Source organism: Ochotona princeps, chromosome 2 (genome assembly GCF_030435755.1).
Source record: "Ochotona princeps isolate mOchPri1 chromosome 2, mOchPri1.hap1, whole genome shotgun sequence".
Taxonomy (NCBI): domain Eukaryota; kingdom Metazoa; phylum Chordata; class Mammalia; order Lagomorpha; family Ochotonidae; genus Ochotona; species Ochotona princeps.
This window is the reverse complement of record NC_080833.1, coordinates 45,903,200-45,923,977: the sequence shown is the minus strand read 5'-3', so window position 1 is coordinate 45,923,977 and position 20,778 is coordinate 45,903,200. Positions and strand designations below refer to the sequence as shown.

At 42.4% G+C, this 20,778-nt stretch overlaps 1 protein-coding gene across 9 annotated transcripts in view; it reads left to right on the top strand.

The window, feature by feature from the left end:
• Positions 1 to 20,778, top strand: part of DAB1 (DAB adaptor protein 1) — a 409,353-nt gene that overhangs the window by 376,377 nt on the left and 12,198 nt on the right. For all 9 annotated transcript variants that reach the window (XM_058656380.1, XM_058656404.1, XM_058656398.1 and 6 more), the window contains 5 exons: positions 1,458 to 1,520; positions 4,017 to 4,125; positions 11,654 to 12,202; positions 16,832 to 16,959; positions 17,335 to 17,445. In XM_058656380.1, the coding sequence (XP_058512363.1) occupies positions 1,458 to 1,520; positions 4,017 to 4,125; positions 11,654 to 12,202; positions 16,832 to 16,959; positions 17,335 to 17,430 (945 nt within the window). In that variant the 3' untranslated portion in view covers positions 17,431 to 17,445. The remainder of the gene's footprint in view (positions 1 to 1,457; positions 1,521 to 4,016; positions 4,126 to 11,653; positions 12,203 to 16,831; positions 16,960 to 17,334; positions 17,446 to 20,778) is intronic.

Sequence of the window (20,778 nt, the reverse complement as noted above, 5' to 3'; positions counted from 1 at the left end):
TCAAGCAACTTGCAGAGAAGTGGATCAAAAGTGGAACATCCAAGTCTCCAACCTTGTCCATTTGGGATGCTTTTACTGCTATGCCACAGTGTCCATCCTAGTACATCAGCATTTTGTTTCAACTTTTCATGTTAGGTTAGGTGTGGAATTTCCTGCTGTGGTATCTTGTTAAAGCTTGAAAAGTTTCAGAGTTCGGAGCACTTTGGATTTTACATTTTCTGATTACAGAGATTCAACCTGTAATACTTTCAATAAACCGGCACAGAAAATTTTAGCATCTCCTTCATCCAGGAAGTTGTCACCCTGCAAAGTAAACCCCAAGTATATTCCCAAATATGGAACCATCCGCCAAGCCCAGAGCTCACTCCACTGTCAAGAGGAAAGACTATCTTTTTTCTTTGTGTGATCCTAGAGATCAGATCACAACAGATTAGAGTGGAATTTACATGCAGGTTCCATGCTCAACAGGGCAATTGGACCCTTTCTGTGGTTTTTCTCAAGCGATGTTTAGGAGAGGTTCCCCCAGTGGGAAGCTAGCACTTAGAGTCTGAGAAGGAGTGGAAGGTGGGTCTTCTTCAGCAGACAGACTTATGCAGATCATGTAATTATATACTCTTGTAAGGAAGTCAGGCTGCTTGGTTCCTGGCCAAACGTCTGCAGTCTCTGAAGCTGGAAGTGCATGCAGATTAATGTCTAAGTCCGTTTGAAAGGAATCCTTCCACTGCTGTGGCTAGCTTTGTTCAGACACTCCGATGTGAAGGATCGAAAGACAGATGATGAAGTGTGTGCAGGGATGGAGTTCCTAGGAGTGATCAATTCTGTATGTGCTGGGCTGGTTTTGATGTCCTTCCTGGCGTGAAATGACATGTTTTCTTTTCCTCCAACTACACTTGTTTTTTAATCCTTAATACAGGCTCTTTCAGGAGCTTTATATTTGACTGCATGTTTTATATGCCAAAAATTAAAATCCTGGCCTGGGTGACCTTGATATTACCTCCATTGGACTCAATTTATGCATTTGCAAACATGGGGATGATTCTTCTCCCACAGGGTTAACACTGTTGAACGCATTTGCTGAGAGGTGACCAAAGATTGAGACTTCTATATTTACACACAGAAGGCACCTCATATGTGTAAATACACTCATGAAAGAAAAACACCAGTAATCTGGTGACCTTCTTGCTAGTGCTGGTGTTTGGTGGTAAAGAGCTGTGAGGGGCGTAATTTTTGCATATAGGATCTGGTTGATGGGCAGTCTTGACCAAGCCTGTGTAAACAGCCAGATATTCGGAAACAAGAATTGATTCTGGCTGCATCTGAGGTGTTACCTTTGAGAACATGAGGTTTAGGTATAACTAAGTGAAATGTTCCTTGTCATGTGTCATTCAGTTGTTAAAACAATTTGCAGCAGCATCAGCTTTGCTTGTGATTACATGGTTATCTTTCTATCTTTTCAGGCTGTGACCCAATTAGAACTTTTTGGGGACATGTCTACCCCTCCTGATATAACCTCTCCCCCCGTAAGTATGCACCACCCTCAGAGTCCTGCAGAGCCCTTTCTTTTCTTGATCACACAGGAGTGAACATGGGTTGTGGGCGAAAGAGGCTCCTGGGAGCTGCAGCTCTTTCCAGTTGTGTAACCTGGGCAAGTTCTCTAGCAATTCTGGACCTTAATGTCCTTTTCCATTAACTAACAAGGAATTGTGAGCCATGTTTCTTTCTTGAAAAATAAGTGAACCCATGCTTTCAGCAATTCCAAGATACAGTCAGTTCCAAATCATTGCCACTGGGAAGAGACGAGAACAGGATGTGCTTCCTGCCTAACAGGAGCTACTGATCTAGTTAGGGCTGTGGGCAAAAGACTCTGGGGCATAGTAAAGGTGATGGGGCATCTGTCAGCATCTCCCTTGAACCTGACACAGGACAAGGGTCAACGCAGGGCAAGATGCATGTCTGCCTTGTCTGCTATTTTTCTCGCTGCTTTCTGTTTTCCCTTCCTCTCCTCCCTGTCTTCTAGCTTTGCAGACCTGGAACCTAAGTGCTCCTAGCAGCTCTGGATTCCTAGATGCAGCTGCAGCCAGGCTACATCAGTCAGTGTTTGTAAAAAGACTAAGAATTCAGGGAGCACTCCCTCATTTGACAGTGAAATGAAGAATTAAAAGCTAAGTAAGGAAAGGTCTAATCCCAGTGCTGGATGCTTTTAAAAGTGACCCTGCAGCTTCTGCTGAGAAAATAACTGAACTACCCCTTCCCCCACTCTTCCCAGGGGTGAGTAGAGAGCAGTCAGGCACAGCTGTGCCAGCTGAAGCTGCTGGTTAGGCATGGACAGCTCTTCTGGGATCTGTGTAATGGTGTAAACCAAGGGATGGTGCTACGGTTCATTGGAGAGTTGCGCCTCGTGGAGAAGAGGCCATGCCCTCACCATCGAGGACAGATGGCATCAGACTCCGCTGCCCATAGCTTCCACCAGAGAATCCAGGCACAGCTGTCTTGCCCCTAACACCTGATGTCCAGAGCAGCTACAAGGGAGGGAGCTGCAGCACCTGTCCCCAGGGAATGCGGACAGCTCATTCTCTGCTTCATCTGTGGGGTAACAGCTTCATGCTGGGCACTCAGGATTATACAGCTGCAAAGCTGTGGAGTGAGAAAGCCTTAAGGGATATTGTAACATAGTCCCTTTACTTTGCAAATAGACAGAGTCCTGCAGAGCACAAGCGAGTTGTCCAAGGAAGGTCACTGGCTGTGTTTAAAAGTGCTGAACATAGTTATTTGTGACTGTGTTTCTGGCCCTGAACTCAAGCATAGTCCAAATGGGTATCTAATGATTCTTAGAACCATGCTAATCATCCTGCAAGCTTCTAACCTGAAAATGGCCTTGTCTAATTGCCATGGTTTTAGGATTAATGGTTTGTGTCATACAAATTTATAGTTTATAGGCAAAAACCTGCTGAATATGGGTGTGGCCATTTAAAAAATTGAGCACTGATGTTTTCTTTCTAGCACCTTCCAAATTATCTACTGTATACTCAGCAGATATTTCTGGAATTCTAACATGGGCTAGGTAGCAGTGTACACATTATTTTTCTTGTCTTCTGGAAAATACTTTTTTTTGCAAGTACATTCTGGGGCACCAAGATACAAGGATCAGTACTGTATTTGTTAAGACTGGTTTGTCCTTTGAGGTGAAAAGTGCTTCTTCATCATTTATGAAGGGCAAGTCTTGAGCATTGCACATAGTGATATTGAATGGGGAATACTGAATTTGAAGGTATAATTTCTAAAGAGTGAAAGGCAGATATGTAACTGTTTCACTCGAAAATCTCCTTCAAGTGGCAAATACTCAAACTAAAACACAATACTGATTTTTTTTTGGTGAACATCTGCTATATGCTTGTACATGGTACTAAAATTTTATTTATTTATTTTTCTTTAAAAATTTATTTTATTTTTATTGGAAAGTCAGATATACAGAGAGGAGGAGAGACAGAGAGGAACATCTTCCATCCAATGATTCGCTCCTCAAGTGAGTGCAACGGCTGGTGCTATGCCGATCCGAAGCCAGGATCCAGGAACCTCCTCTAGGTCTCCCACACGGGTGCAGGGTCCCAAGGCTTTGGGTCATCCTCGACTGCTTTCCCAGGCCACAAGCAGGGAGCTGGATGGGAAGTGGAGCTGCCGGAATTAGAACCGGCACCCATGTGGGATCCCAGTGCATTCAAGGTGAGGACTTTGGCCGCTAGACTACGCCGCTGGGCCCCGTACTAAAAATTTAAATGATAGAGTAATAATGCTTCAAATGCACACTCTCATTTACTCTTCTAGCAGCATGCAAGGTTTCATTTTTCCCATGCCATTGATAATATCTGTGAGATCAACCATAGCCTGCATGCCACAAAAATGATCCAGGCCATGGCTCACTTTGGCAACCCACCTCTTAATTCCTGCACCTGCTGCTTTGTGGTTGCTGAGTGCTAAGCCAGGTCTCCTACTTCCTTGGCCTTTCTCTGTCTCTGCAGACTCCTGCAACTCCAGGTGATGCCTTTATCCCATCTTCATCTCAGACACTTCCGGCGAGTGCAGACGTGTTTGGTTCCGTACCTTTCGGCACAGCTGCTGTACCCTCAGGTAAGCCTTTTTTCACCAATTTCCCTTATTTGACCTCTGCTAACCAAGAGAGAGAAGGAGTTGACTGAACAAGCTAACAAGTTATGCAACAACTCCTACAGAACCATCATTCTCTGTTGCAGCTCTTGAGGTGACATTGAGAAGCTGTCATTTGGGTGGGAGACTGAGCAAAGCTCTGAGACAGTGTTGTTTGGAATCCACTGATGCCCTTCTTGGAAAAGTCCAGACCCCAGTTTACATGGGTGTGCAGTTTGGTGAGCCTGGCAGCCTCCAAATACTTTTGCCAGAGGAGAGAAGGTGGTGAGCAGGAGACCCAACTCTCCACAGGCCTGGAGATCTAATGAACAGAAAAGACATGCCTTATTTGGCACTGACTCAAGCAAGAGGCAAGATCCCCACTCGGGTTGGAGGGATCTTATGGGATGAGAGCAAACTGCTGACAGTGAATTGGATGGAGTGGTAGTGATAGGAGCCAATGTTTCAGAAAAAAAAATTGTTCTGTTTTCCAAATATTCTTTAAGACATCTGTACTACTTTTATAGCAGAGTGAAAATTTGTGTAGCAACAGTATTACAGGTAGGATCACAGGGGTTTTACTTTGTTCCCATGCCATCTGACACCCTGGAGTGACATGAATGTACTTGGAAATCGCCAAAATGGCATTAATCTTGTTCTTTGCATGCATGGGAGCTGGATAAATTTCTGTGTTTTTCTTTAACTACATATCTGAAATTCTTTCTTTCTCAACTTTCTTCTTATAAATGGCAAATGAGTTTGAATATTTCAGAGAATACAAATCATCTTGCATTTTCTATAAATAATGACCTAATTACTTAGTGTTAGAAGAAAATTCTTACCACCAAATATAAACTTTGTTTTTATTCAAAGTAAATTAAATGCATAGTCTGTTCTGAAACATAATTGTTTATCATAAGCAGAAGATTACCAAGAGCTCTGAGAAGGAATAGTGGTTGGTAACCACTGAATCAAATAGATTCAAATGTGCAGGTAACATAAAAATACATTGAATTGGCAATCAAATCTGTTTCACTCATCTCTCAAATAGACAAGGATTATTTTGATCCTACTTAAAATGGATATTAGAATCTCCTTGCAGGTCTGGTGTTTGGCCTGGCAGTGAAGGCACAGTTGGGATGCCCACACTTCTTATCACAATGCTTGAGCTCCAGTACTGACTCTGCCAACACTTCCCGTTTCCTGCTATGTGCACTTGAGAGGCAGCAGATGATAGAACAAAACAGTTGGGTCCTCATGACCCACATGGGAAAACTGGATTGGGTTTCTTTATCCCAGCTTTGACCTGGTAGAGACCTGCTTTTGAGGAGTGAAATGGCAGATGGGAACTTTGTGTGGGGGGTCTGGGGCCTGAAAGATATTTTTAAAAATCTCTTTGGAAATAGTGTAATATGATACATCATTTGAAATAATTATTTTAAAAATTTCATCAAAATGCACCCCGCCTCTGTGTCTTAGCTTTGTACTTAGAATGCCCATGCTTTGTTCCCATAATGTAGTTTTAAAGATAGGATTGGCATTATGGGAAGTCTAGGTCCCAGATGTGCTAATTTTCAGGCTATGTTCACACTGTGAATAAGGAATTGAGTGCCCAATCTGTATAGGTCTTGTTCACGTGCATGAGGGTTTATCGGTGAATACAGCAGACAGCGTGCATGTGAGAGCAACAGTTTCCTTCCCACTGGAATGATGGATAGTAATATACAAATATGTTATCCTGTGTAGTATATCCTCTACCTAGCAGAACTGTATCATGGGAAATAATAATAACAATTAAAATAAAATAAGGTAAGTGATATGGGGAAAAGAATGACATCAAGCAGGATATGAAAGTGGCAGTGTCCCAACAGACGCCCAGGTGTATGTGAAGTGTGTGGTCAGCAGGGCTCTGCACAGGTGAGAGGCAAACAGACTGGAAAGTCCGAGGAAGAGCTCCCACAGATATTAGAGTTAATGGTCTCCAATCAAGGAACATTTTGGCAGTTCCTAGTTTAATTCCCTTCTTTGTAAGTGAGAAGATGACACTGGCATGCAATTATCCTCTCTCTTCTGACCCTAGCATCTTATTAAATATACCTGCAGGATCTTCTGTTTGGACACAGTTATGTTCAGGGCCTTCTCACTACCTGTTCCAGATCAGTGGCTTTGAAAATCTGGGTTTCAGTATTAATGCTCAACACTGCAAAGAGGATCGGGGCATTTAGACACCCAGACTTGGTTCTTTCCGATGTTGAAATGATGCATAGATCACTTTTAAGATTTCAGTGTCTGCAACTTGTGTGTAAAATTAATTTCTATTAGCATATTTTTACTTTCATTCTCCACTTAAAATATGTGTACAATATGCCTCACTGAGTCTTGAGCAATCTGCCGTGTTCCTCCCTTAACTGGTCTCAAACATCCCTGTGACTGTTGGATGCCTGTCTACCTGTCACTCAGTGAATGGGAGACAGGAATGGACTGAGTTACCCTCAGACAGTGAATGGTTTGCCTTCTGGGGGCTTTTGAACCTGATGAGTTTAGTTTGAATACTGGCTTAGCCAATTTTTAATATGTTCTAGGCTCCTGGCCAAATTAACCTGTCAGAGCTAGAGTTTTTTCACCTTGATAACTTGGTGAATTGCAGCAATATCATGAAAATTATATAAGAAAATGAAATGAAGCACCTTCAACATGTTGATATGTTACAAATAATTGTGGGAAATTCTACTGTTATTGTTATGTTGCTTTCTAAAGTAGCAGAAAATATGTCTTATCTTTCCCACATGTTTCTATTTGCCTTTTTAAAATGCAGTCGTTGAACTGTATTCAGTAAAGTTCAGATTCATGACAGCAGTAGCCTGAGTGGTGTTGAGAATGTCTTGTGTGAAGACAAGCTCTTCCATGAGCCAGCTACATCTCCTCTGAGCTTCGAGGAACTGGTCTGCAAAATGGGGATGATTGTGATTCTACCTCCAGGAGCTCTTCTGAGCTTCAGCAAACATGTGTGAGAAAACTTGGATGGCAGTGCCTAGCAGTCCGTCAAGTCTGCCCCACCCCCAGTGCCTGTGATTTTTTTTTTTTCTGTGAACTAAAGTGATAGCAGAATCAGCAGCCCCAGGAGCTGGTTCTGAAGATCAGTTTCATACAAATGTAAGCTCCACTACAACAGCACTTGGTTTAAATGGTTTCGGTTTTTACTACATTTCTGGAGACTAAAACAGTGCCAGGTACTCACTAGGAATATTTTTGGATAAATGAATGAGGCCAGTGAAATAATTTAGATGAGAAGGATATACATTCTATATAAGTATTGGAAGGTCACTTTATTTTCTGCGCTTTTCTGATATTTTCATGTAGTTTTTCCCTCCTTGGTTCAAATAATGTGTTATCCCCAGGTACACACATCTGGCTATAAATTGCAATTTTCAACACTTTTTAGAAATCTAATTACAAGGCAGTAATAGCAGGTGGTCTCTTTCACGTCCCAACAAGGAAATTTCTGATTGATCTGAACTCCTGGCATAAGCAGATGCTCCTTGGCACCTCCTCCCCCATGCTGTTTCACATTAGCAAGTAAACAGTTTACACCATAGTTAAGTGACTGCTATGGCAGTCACCCAGGGGCACCCCCTGTCCTGGTCTACCACGGTCCTGCTACTGAGATGTCCCACCAGCCGTGCACTATGCCATGTGGCAAGAGTTCCTTGGCATACAGACTACAAGGACACCCCACAACCCCCTAGGAAAAGCGAGCAAGATCCGCAGGCTCTCAAACAGGGATACTCCATTACCCTCTGCTTTTGAATGTTGTACTCTGGTCTGGAGCAGAAGGCAGGAAGCCAGAGAGAGTGCTAATAGCTCTCTCCAGAAAAGTATGCCTAGCCCATGTGTTAGTTCCTTGTGAGGAACAGGGAAAAATAAAGAGGGGAGGGAACAGTAGAATTATCAAAGATCATAACACATGGATCTTAGCATTCGGCTGTAACTCTAAGAACAAGGCAGTGAAGGCACTGATTGCACCCTGACTTACTAACCCATCTATGAGACCTCTAATCTCAAGCACCTCTGGAGCTTCTAATGTGAGGCCACAAATGCAATAGGCACAGAGAAAATGTGCTTTCTTGGGAAGAGGTAACTGCAACAGCATGTGCTGTGTGACATGAAGAAAATGAACACAGGAGATGACAGCAGAGAAGGACCAGCTGAGCTCAAAGGAGAGGGAAAGCTTTTAGCAGAAGTCATGGCAAACTGAGTCTCAAAGAGCAAATGAGGGTCAGGCATTTAAGGAAATCAGGACACAGTGTGCCAGATCGATATATCAGTGGAGAGAAGAGACAGTAGGTTGGGTATTGTTGCCAACTGTGGAAAGGAAAGGTTTCAGTGGGGGCTAAAATTGAGATGGCGATGAAAGAAAAGAGGGGCTGACCCCTGAGGGCTGTTAAGTCAAGTGAAGACATCTAAACCTCATGCTCATGAAGAAGAAGTGCCATGTTTGCGTTTTAGAACGTGATCCATGGCAGTGAGGTGTTAGGAATGGAGGCAGAACCAAAAGGAGGCTGGTGGAGACTGAAGCGTTCTGCCCATTCACCAAATTAGGTATTAAGACTCGGGTTGCTGGAAGAGCCATGGATGAGTCTCCACCAGCCAGACCTAGTGCCCCTGTTCATACAAGTACCTGAAGTGTGTTCTTGAATGTCCTGAATTGAAGTCATTGATAGTATCACCCACCAACACATGTTTTAAAATCAACATTATATCTTTCCTTAAACTTAGGAAAAGAAAGTAAATTCATAATTTAAAATATGCATGTATTTCAATAAGGCAAGTCTCAGCCTTGAATGTACAAGAAAACAAAATGCAGAGAGAACCACCACTGAAAGCTGTTCTTACAGGCACAGGTTGATAAAGGAGTGCCCTGTTAGTTTGGCCACCGTCAGAAGTATTCCTGTCAGGGATTGCCATTTTCTAACATGGTGGACAACCCTTCACTGCGTTCCAAACCATATACACAGTTGTAATATTCCTGGTAAGTTAAGTGCAACAAAATTGTGTGAGGGAACTGAGTTACCATGGAATTCAAATATTCTTTGAAAAGATGTAACAGGGGTCTCTGTTTCAGGTCACATTTCAGGAGTGCACTAACAATGCTGTGAGCCCCCCTAAAGCCAGTAGTGCAAACTGAAGCAATTATGGCAACCTAGACGTCTCCTGCAAACTTACTTATCACCCCTAGCAGGTAGTAACACTCCCACTGAGAGCTACTGAGCCATAGCAAACTAAATCAGACAAAAGGGGTTGTGCAATTCTTGGTCTATTGGAAGATTGAAGTCATTGCATTATTATGTGATAGGCCAAGCTCTGTAAGCAGCTCCCCAGTTTGAAATGTCATAGCCAGTGCTTCTTCACACTTGCTTCAATGCATTTGGACCTACTCACTTTAAAAGGATATATTCTCTGTTGTATTTTTTGAAACCTGTGCCTCATTGCAGGAAATCATCTAACACTGCTAGATCAATTACCAAGAAGCTCATGTGACTTCTATCCACTCCTCTATAATCTCTTCTTAGGGACATTGTGGCATGAGGGGCAAAGTGGACATCTGTCAGGGAAGTGGCCAACCCTGGAATTTTGGCTGTATCCATTGTCAGTATAAAGATAAATGGGTGACTCTCAGACTGGAGCCTCTGCATAGTTCTTTGGGCTCATCAGAGTCACCCACATAACACAATGTGACAGATGCCATAGCACCTACCACATATTTTTTTAGAAGTTGCCCACGGACACAGCACAATACCCTAGTGGCTAGATCCTCAGCTTACATGCCCAGGATCCCATATGGGCACTGTTCATATCCTGACTAACCCACTTCCTATCCAGCTCCCTGCTTGTGACCTGGGAAAGCAGTCGAGGACAACCAAAGCCTTGAGACCCTGCACCCACATGGGAGACCTAGAAGAAGTTCCTAATTTCTGGCTTTGGATCAGCTCAGCTTTGGTCATTGTGACCACTTGGGAACTGAACCAGCAGACAAAAGATCTTTCTCTGCATCTCCTCTCTGTGCATCTGCCTTTCCATAAAAAAAAGAGGTACTCACAGTACCCAGTAACTATGTATCCACTACTTCTTTTGCCCTTGTGTCACCAAACTACATCTACAAATCCTGCTGACAGCCATGAAACACTTGTTTTGGGAGGGCAAGCAAGGCTGGGTTCTTGACCCTTTGCCTAGCCTGGAAACAAGTTTCCCAGACTCAGTTACACATGTAGTGATCTTTGTGTTGCCTGAGAATTGTGGGAATCATTGGAAACCTGTGAGTGTCCTTCACACCTGATTGTCCTACAGACCTGCAGTGCATGCAGTGATTTAATGATAGACCAGGTTAGGACATCTCAGTTCAGATCCTGATACTTCCTTATGCCACCTGAGTGATGCTAAGCAAGTTGTTTTTCTTCTTTAGGCACTCATATTCTCATCCCTAAACCAGAAAGAAATAGTATCTAACCTGCTGGAATTTTGTGAATATACAACACACTTAAGGGTGTAACTGGTACATGATAGGCACTTAGTAAGTGGAAATTATTGCCATTACTGTTATTCTTATAACAAGTGCCACTTTTGCTTCCACTAAAATGTCCGAGTTTCACTGGAATAATGTAATACAACACATATTTACCATGAAATATGCATAAGTAGAGATCCTGCTATTTTCCATTTCCCAATCTGTTAAGAGCTACCCCTGGGTGGATAACATCCTTCATTATTCTGAAATTAAAATAATAATATGGAAATAGCATATTATGCCTATTGATGTGTATCAAGCAAGATGTTGAGTACTCTGTAAGTTCAATTTGCTTCAAATCATAGCTAATGAAATCTAATATTTACTGAGTGGTCATTGTGTCGGTGGTAGTAAAGATGCAATCTCAGTATTCAAACCATGCAGTGGGAGAGGAGTCATGCCCATTTTACAGATAAAGTCATAGGGCATTAGAGTGGTTATGAAGCACATCTATTATTACACAGTTGTAATTATAACAGCCTGAATTTTAACCTAGGCCTCAAAAACTCCAGCAGTGCAGATTCTTAATCACTTTGCACAAGTCCTCAGTGCTAAGGAGGGAGATAGTAACACCTGAATTTGCAGCAAATAGCAATGGAGAGAATCCTTGAAAGCTAGCGAGAAGGTATGTCTGCTGTCCTGTCTTCTTTCTGCTGATTCTCGTGGTTCCTTGGCCTGGAAAAACCTCAGAAACCTTGAACTGTGGAAATGCTATTATTGTGCTCCAGGTATTTGTGTGTCTTGCTCCCTCCATGCATTCGATGTTCTGCTTATGAATCATTTGCAGGGGAGGGTTTCCCTGGACTTCCCCCGCAGGAAACCATCTTGAAGTACAGAGTTCTGTTTCATTCTCCTGGCATCTCCCATCCCTAGCACTTAGCCTGGCACTCCATATGAATATCTGCATTTGGCTTTTTCAGGATGCCTGACTCTCCCTTTCCACCCCTCCAGGTTATGTGGCAATGGGCGCCGTCCTCCCATCGTTCTGGGGCCAGCAGCCCCTCGTGCAACAGCAACTCGCCATGGGTGCTCAGCCACCCGTCGCTCAGGTGATGCCGGGGGCTCAGCCCATTGCATGGGGCCAGCCGGGCCTCTTTCCTGCCACCCAGCAGCCCTGGCCCACCGTGGCCGGGCAGTTTCCGCCAGCCGCCTTCATGCCCACACAAACTGTTATGCCTTTGCCAGCTGCCATGTTCCAAGGTCCCCTCACTCCACTTGCCACCATCCCAGGCACGAGTGACTCCACCAGGTCAAGTCCACAGACCGACAAGACCAGGCAGAAAATGGGGAAGGAAATGTTTAAGGATTTCCAGATGGTCCAGCCTCCACCCGTGCCCTCCCGAAAGCCTGACCAGCCCTCCCTCACCTGTACCTCAGAGGCCTTCTCCAGTTACTTCAACAAAGTCGGGGTGGCACAGGATACAGACGACTGTGATGACTTTGACATCTCCCAGTTGAATTTGACCCCTGTGACATCTACCACACCATCGACCAACTCACGTGAGTGCCTCTCACTTAAGATATAGAATTTACTCCATTGATTTGTGTCAGTTGCTTGATTTGCATTCATGATGCAGAGATTTTGTTAGTGTCTTTGTAGGTGGATAAAGAAAAAGTCAATGAAAGACCAAAGTATACTATTTTTAAAAAAAGATATACCTAGAAGCAGTGAGCGATGCTATTATATGGACGCATATGTCTGTGGTCCATTAAGCCTGCCTGTTGAGTTTACTACTTGTAATAATAGTTAACACTTTTGGTACACCTGGAGCATATTAGGTTATCCCTTCTCTACCTGGGCAGTCTTTGTTTTTGGACTTATCTCAGTGCTTACAACAAGTTTTGATAAGCCTGTTTATAGCTATTGAAAGTGAGGTTCCTGGGCCTGGTGCGATAACTCAACTAGCTAATCCTCTACCTCCAAGCACGAGGATCCTGTATGAGCATCAGTTCATGTTCCAGCTCCCTGCTTATGGCCTGGGAAAGCAGTGGAAGATGGCCCAAAGCCTTGGGACCCTGCACCCATGTGGGAGACCTGGAAGAGGTTCCTGGCTCTTGGCTTTGGCTCAGCATAGTACTTGACATTATGGCCATTTGGGGAGTGAACCAGCAGATGGAAGATCTTTCTTTATGTCTCTCCTTCTCTTTGGAAATCTGCCTTTCCAATAAAATAAATGCATCTTAAAAAAGGAGTGAGGTTCAAAGAAAAATCAATAAATTGTTTAATTAGAATATATGTCCTATATAAGAATGTTTCTACTGTGTTATTCTACATCTTGGTTTTGTTAGTTTTCTCATCCATTCATTTATGTGTGTCCAAGCTAATTACACACTGATTTTATTGAAGTAAAAATGAATGAATATAAAACTTTAGGATTTCACAATTTTAAAAATTAGGTAAGCAGGGCCCAATACAGTAAGCCTAGTGGCTAAAGTTCACATCTTGCACACGCCAGGATCCCATATGGGCACCAGTTCTAATCCTGGCAGCCCCACTTCCCATCCAGCTCCCTTCTTGTGGCCTGGGAAAGCAGAAGAGGATGGCCCAAAGCCTTAGGACCCTGCACTCATGTGGGAGACCTGGAAGAGGCTCAGGGCACCTGGCTTTGGATTGACTCAGCTCCAGGCATTGCGGCCACTTGGGGAGCAAATCATAGGATGGAAGATCTTCCTCTCTGTCTCTTCTCCTCTCTGTATATCTGACTTTCCAATAAAAATAAAACAAATCTTTTTTTAAAAAAATTAGGTAAGTAAGATCAAGAGGGAAACTTAGGGCAGAGTTAGAGCAGCCACACCGTCTCATCCCAGTTTTGCCTCAGAGCTTCCAGCAGCAGTGAAAGACAAAAAAGGATGATGCCACAGAAGGCTCTGGACTAAGAACCTGAAGATCATCTTTCTTTATTTTTTATTTTTATTGGAAAGTGAAATCTATAGAGAGAAGGAGACAAAGAAAGGTCTTCCAACCATCTTTATAGTATAGAAGCTTTGTGTTTAAGGGCAGGATTTTTTATTTTTGTGAGCTGTAATTTCTTCACATGCATAAAGCTATGTACCAGTAAAGAATACAATATTGCAGTAGTCAAATAATGTCTATAATATCATCATCATCGGTATCATTGGGTTAAGTGATTTTGTGCAGTGTCCTGGACCAGTGCTCTGGTGTTAGCGTTTTCACTGCAAGCTGTGTCCCTGGCAATCATGTGACTTCCATTTGTGTCTTTGGTAAAATGCATGAATTCACTTGCTCAAACAATGTGCCTCCTTCCAGTTCTGGCTGTCAGTGATTCTACCCCAATTCACTTTGCTGCTGCAAACATCTGGAAGGCAGTAACCATGCAGCCAAATCAGAGTCCAGATACACTTGAGTACACACACGTTTGTTCAACACAATTTGGGGAAGGTGATCCTGTGACTCAGTCTGTATCTTGACAATGGATAAGGGAAAAGAAAAGCTCATGGTACAATGAGTTTGGCATTTTCACTACTGTCACAGATGATATGGATCACTGCATGGCCAATACAGTGAATTGTCAAGAAAAGAATCTAATGTTAATTCAATTAGATTATGTCATTTCAGCTGGATTCACATGATATTCTGAAAATGAATGCCTTTAATGTGTATAAATAACATTCTTGCATTCAGGCTGTGTGAACTATGTAGTGAACTGTGTGCTAAAATGCAGCAAATTTCAATGAAGAATAATGAATAAAAAATGAAATGTTAAAAGAAGCCCTGTGTAACTAAGCAGGCATATTTAAAAAAAAAAGCTTGTTCTTTTGGTGGACTTGTATGTCTGCTACAAGTAAAAGAAGTTTAAGTTCTTAGAAGACAAGGGAATATGTCGTCATCACTTCCTACAATTCTAGCAGAGTGCACCACCTGTTGGAGGCATTTAGGGAAAGGATGTGAAGCGCTGAATGAACAAAACAAGGTCATTTAGCTACTGTTGCTGTAGAGCAAAAGTGTATATCCTTGGCACTTCTGACATTTTGGCCCACATAATTATTTGCTGTGGGGAACCTTTTGGTACACTCCAGAGTGTTTAGTGACAACCCTGGCCTTTATGTACAAGTAGGATAACTTCCCTCTAGTTGTGACAATCAAAAATAGCTGCACTAGTTGCATATTCACACCCCTGGGGGTGAAGTCACCACAAATTGAAGCATTTTTTTTTAATTATTCAATTTTATTGGAAAGGCAGATTTCCAAAGAGAAGGAGAGACGGAGAGAAAGATCTTCATCTACCGATTCACTCCCCAAGTAGTCACAATGTCAGGTACTATGCTGATCCAAAACCAGGAGCCAGAGCTTCTTCTGGATTGCCATGTGGGTGCAGAGTCCCAAAGCTTTGACCCAACCTCCTCTAATTTCCCAGGCCACTGGCAGGGAGCTGGATGGGAAGTGGAGCAGCTGGGACATGGCCCAGCACCCATATGGGATATGATGCTTACCGACAGAAGATTAACAAGCTGAGCCATTGCACTGGCCCAGCACTGTTCTAGAGTATGAAGTAATCTATAAAATCTTTTAAAGGGGAATACACATGCATATGTAAACCTGTATTATGCATCCCATTGATTTCCTTGAATAGGTATGTGTGCTACGCCTGTCAGAATCAGCAATTCAGCGTGAGTTCTCGTCAACTAGTAAACAATAATCCACTTCAAACACAATTTAGAATCCTATTAAGTTAATGTTTGTTAAACAGCTACTATCCATCAGGGTATTTTCATTTAGCCATAAGCCCACTGTAACTACTTTGTTATAAAGTCATCTTAGGAAACAGTATAGAGTTATTTCCAATTAAAAATGTAATTTGATGTTTTATTTTAAGGAAAATTGGTTAATCCAGTTTTCTTTATTCTCTTCCTATAATAATGTTTGGAGTGGTTAGAACAAAAGTGAAGCTCAAATAGCCAAACCCCAGCACAGAGAAGGCAATGTCAGACAGAACCAACTTCAAACCTAAGACCATCTTTCCACTGCTGTGTTAACATTGCAGTTCACCTCTCTAAACTGTGAGGGTTTTTTTCCCCCCAATCTGGAGAAGTTCAACAACACCTAGCAGTTGTTTATATTAGAGAGAGAGCAATAAATGGGAAGTCCCTAGCAGAGTGCTGGCTCAATGGCACATTATAAATAAAATATGAAGAAATATAATCCTTACTCTAGATACAGGTTCCTCAGAGTAAAAGTACACAGTAGGTTTTACAGTCATTCACTGCCTTGCAAGCTGCCAGGTTTTCTAAATTCAGGAGTGTTATAATGGGGAGGCCTTATCCATGGCTTTTGAAATTCAGCTGCTAAATCAAGACTTGTCACCTCCTCACTGGGGACAGAGCCAGTGACTGGTGTTTTGTGTGCCAAATGAGAAATTATTGAAAGAAGAGTACTTTCAAATGGCTTATTTGCTATAAGCCTCCAGAACAAATGAGAGGAGGGAAATGCAGGGAGGTCAGCACAGCAAGCGCATGTCCTTATAGACTCAAGTTGCCATCAACCACAGCATCTCCCCAGATTACCGAGTCCCTGTTTATTCAGTACCTACTATAGGCCAGAATTCAAAGCCTGGTTTTATCAGTTGCCATAAGCAAATTAGCAGCCTGTTTTTTCTGATCTGTGAAACTGAGATAACCTCTAGCTCCAAGAGGCTTTATGGGAATTAGAGATACTGTCCATAAAACTTCTGACAATGCCTGCCACATCAAAGCTACTCAACACATGTGCCCTGTGATGAAAGGAAGTGAGAAGGATGCAAACAAAAATCCCATAGTTCTCAGCTCAAACATTCACAGGGGATTTTTAAAACACAGAGCTTCTGCTTCAGTAGATGGGAGATAGGGACCAAGATTTTGCCTTTCTGAGAATCCCAGGTGATGTTCACACGCTGGGGGCAAAGGAACCATCCCTTGAAAACCATTGCCTTGTCCTTCTGTGTGGACCAGCTCCTTCCTTGCCATGGAGAGTATGAGAGCCCAAGATAAGTATGTACCACAGGGAAACTCAGATACACAGCTGACTTAACTTGGCTTGAGTCTAAGAGTTTGACTTGAGTATAATTAGATCCCTGTAAGTGGCCTCAGCCAGGCCCTTATAGTGTTTCCTCTTGTTTCTTGGTCTCGGTGTAGCTCCAACGCCTGCCCCTAGGCAGAGCTCTCCATCCAAATCATCTGCATCCCACGCCAGTGATCCCACCGCTGATGACATCTTTGAAGAAGGCTTCGAAAGTCCCAGCAAAAGTGAAGAGCAAGAAGCTGTAAGTCACTGCTTTGATTTTATCTGGTCTTATTTCTCCTTCCAGTTAAAACAGCCATGCAAGAAGGGGACAAGAAGGCAAAGGCTGTTGACTCAAATTCTGCACATCTAAAGGGGTCTTTCAGGGGCTTTCATTTAAGTTTATATGATTCAGCAAAAACCAAAAACAAAATGTTATTTTATGAAGCTCTTACTGAGAGTTTTTACCTTGCAGGGTGGGGGAGGGAGGCCATTGGAGAGGGCATCCTCTAGCTGAAATTGCTCTCTTCTTTAAAATCACTAACTATATGTAGTGCATGAAAATACTCCCAGTTGTCTTGTATTTATAATTGCTGAAAAGAGAAAGAAAGCAAAGTCTTACCTTCTTGTGTTCTAGCCTGACGGTTCCCAGGCCTCATCCAGCAGCGATCCATTTGGGGAGCCCAGTGCTGAGCCCAGTGGTGATACCACAAGTCCACAGGATGGTAGCTAGAAAGCACAGAGCTGGGTAGGTATCCCTCCTTTTCATTGCCTTCACTCTTCAGCTGGCTGTTTGCCCTGTTGAAGTCATACTCCCCACACCCTTGCTCTTTCTTTTGCCCAATCTGCATCCTGATGCTCCTGCCACCTCTCCCTGCCTGGTGTCTGCTTTCCACTCTGTGCTTCTTGGGTGCATGACTTCTGACTCATACAGGAAGATGGGGGTAGGAGACCTGAGTAATGTTCTTATTTCATCAATGATATGTTCTGAGCACACGGTAGTGATAGAATGAGGCACGGTCACCACTACTTAATGTGGATTTAGTTTCTGAAATCATCAACATTCTGAGACAGACACATTCTGCCCACTCATAATTTCTCAATGAAATGTGCTTTAATCTTTTAAACAAAATGTCACTGCATTTGCCTGCACTCCGCAGATCTAAAGAGGTCACTGATCAAACACACTGAGAAGGCAGACTGTGAAGCAAAAACAAGCAGTGTTTGAAATAATATTGATCAAGATGTAAGTTCCTGGTAACCCTTTTGTGTAGCCAGAGAGGACCTACACCTTTTCCCATGTGAAAGTAAAAATCAAAGCCTGAAGTATTCACTTCTGGGATCTGCCGTCTGCACCTGTGTTACTGCGTATGGTTTTCGCTCATTCACTTCAGCTTCCGTCAGCAGCTGTTTTGAGAGAGGTGTACTTACATTTGCTAGAAGTGGCTTTTGGCACTTGAATTTTGATAGATCTGATTTGATCACAAGAAAGAGAACTGAGGAAGTAAAGCTTCTCAGGAGACAAAATACACCTTGTTACCTAGACATGATTTCTATGATCAGTCCTTGACAAATGTGTTCAATTTTCAGACACTTTTCTAGTTTTCCATAAACATATAGGACTACAAGGCCATCCCCAAAGAGCTGGGGTTTTTGTGGTTTTTTTAGTCCCCAAAAGCAGGACTGGAACCATTAAAATGGAAAATGGTTTTTACTGCTCATTAATAGATTCTCAGTCTGCGTGTAAGTTATTTTGACACTTAATTGAAAGCTATCATGGTGTTTTGGGAGTATATTTTGTTAATAGATTTTATAATTTAAAAAACTTAGCCTATGGTATATTTTGCCACATTTTATGTCAATACAACAGCACAATATAATACATCACACCATGGAAAACTAGCTAACAGCCATTTCAATACTCAGCCTTGCCAAGTTGTTTGGGAATCTGGTCTGTTATAGGTAAAGTCAATACTGCAGGAAAGGGAGAAGTTTGGGGATTTTGAGGCAATTCCTTGGAGTGATTCCCTAAGAGATTTTCTACCCTTTGCATTTGTTGTATTTCATATGGTCAAGTTTGCCTGGAGAAGTTGGTTGAACGAACTGGAGGTGACAGGAACCATTCATCAAAATAGCAGCAAACATCATCTTCAAATTGAAGTTCTTCTAGAAAACAAAGATGACTTATACCATTTGTAGATCAATGTATCAAACCCTCGTCTTTTTGAGCTTGTTCAGCTTGAAAAAAATCACATAAGCTCAGCTGTTTTGGGGGACTTGTGTCTGCTCTAGATTTCCTCCTTCCAGTATACCACCCAAGGCTGAGTTATAACTAGCATAGTGGAAAGATTTCAACATTTGGAACTTGAGTTCAAATCTTAATAAAGCTATGTAATAGTGGCAAGCCTTGGGCAAGCACTAAAATTTCTTCTGAATGTTTGCTTCTTCATTTGCTAGCAGGGGCTATTTTTTACCCAGGGAGTTATTTGGGATAGTATATAGCAACAACTGGAGACAGTCATTTGATACTGAACTTAAAAATCTGCAGTAATATTAACTGAAGCCAGAATCTGGCTTCACCACATTCTGGTTATTTAGCCATATTGAGATTCACATAGTTTCTATGCTTATTTTCTTCCCTTGAACTCATACAGATAAAAACAGCACGGGCCTCATAGAGTTCTTCTATGGATAAAATGAGGAGGTGGTGAACATGTAGCATCTGGCACACATCAGTGGATGTGATCACCAGCAGCACTATCGTCATCTCCTATTGAATAGTCACCAACAAGGAGATTTTGCTGTGTGTTTTATATCTTAAATAGTTTTCACATGCCTCAAATTAACAATAGGAAAAACACAAATAAGGCAAAAGGCTGGTCCTCTTCTCCTGGTGTGAATTGGTTGTCCTCTAATCAGAAGGACCTCATGAATTGGGCCCTTTAGGCCACCTCTTCCAAAAAGATGAGTAAGCTCACACTCACAAGTAAATCTCAGTAAAATCTCCCAGCTCCAGAAGAGTGCTAGGTGGGTTAAGTTTTAATGAAGCGATCATTTCCCTTTGGAGACTCTGGCTGACCATGTCACAGTTCCCTAGACAGAGTTATGTGCCAAGACTCTGAAACCAACCTCTACGACACACACATGGAAGCCCAAGTGGGCTTTCCTCAGTCTGTCCTGCAACACACTCGTAAGCAACACTTTATCTTTTGGTCTGCATCCCCTTCACCCATCCACCCAACTGGAAATTTATAGACTCCAATTTGTTATTGCCTTTTCAGACATTTGGAAAAGAGCCACTATAGTGAGATAGCTATGTCCATGGCTTTCTTTTCCCCCTCTGCTTTCATCTAGTTGGAAAGCAATGGTCCCTTACTTCTTATCACCCTTGCAGCCATTTTCTCCCACTGTTTTTTTATTAGAAACACCAACAGAGTTCTGAATAAGCAGGAATGACATCTTTTGATAAGTCAAAGCCACATCATGCCAGAGTAACAGGGAACAGAGAGGCTCAGTCCCTGCAGGTGGAAGCTTTGGGACAAATTTCAAATAGTATTTCTGTTTTAGCAATAAAGGAAAATTTCTTCAGTTATTTCACTTCTTCTTACATCCTCCATCTGGGAGAATCACATGACTTTGAGGGACTGGGTCAATGGGCAAAAAGAGCCAAAATAAATATTATAATGGCTGGTGAGGGAATGGCAGGTAATTTGTACCTCACTGATGTGTTGCTGGAGCAATTTTAAGGGCAAAATGTTAGCTTTTGAGGAGATGAAAGAAAAATGAAAACATTTATTTGGTTAAATGGCTAAGTAAATAAACTGCCTATCAGACTTCCCCAGCTGTCAAGTCAAAGTAACATCTATAACAATGGAGGAATCTTTGGTCTGTCTTTCTGAGTAACAATAGATATAGCCATAAATAATAAGTTGCTGTCATCTATTTAATACCAATCTCTGTAGTGAGAACCCAAGACATATAAAATATTACCTTGTGGCTATCTTATGTTTAAGCAGAAAGTGGAACTTCAAATGTATTGTGAGAGATGCTGTTTAAAGGAAAAGAAAGCAAAGAGGGAGGG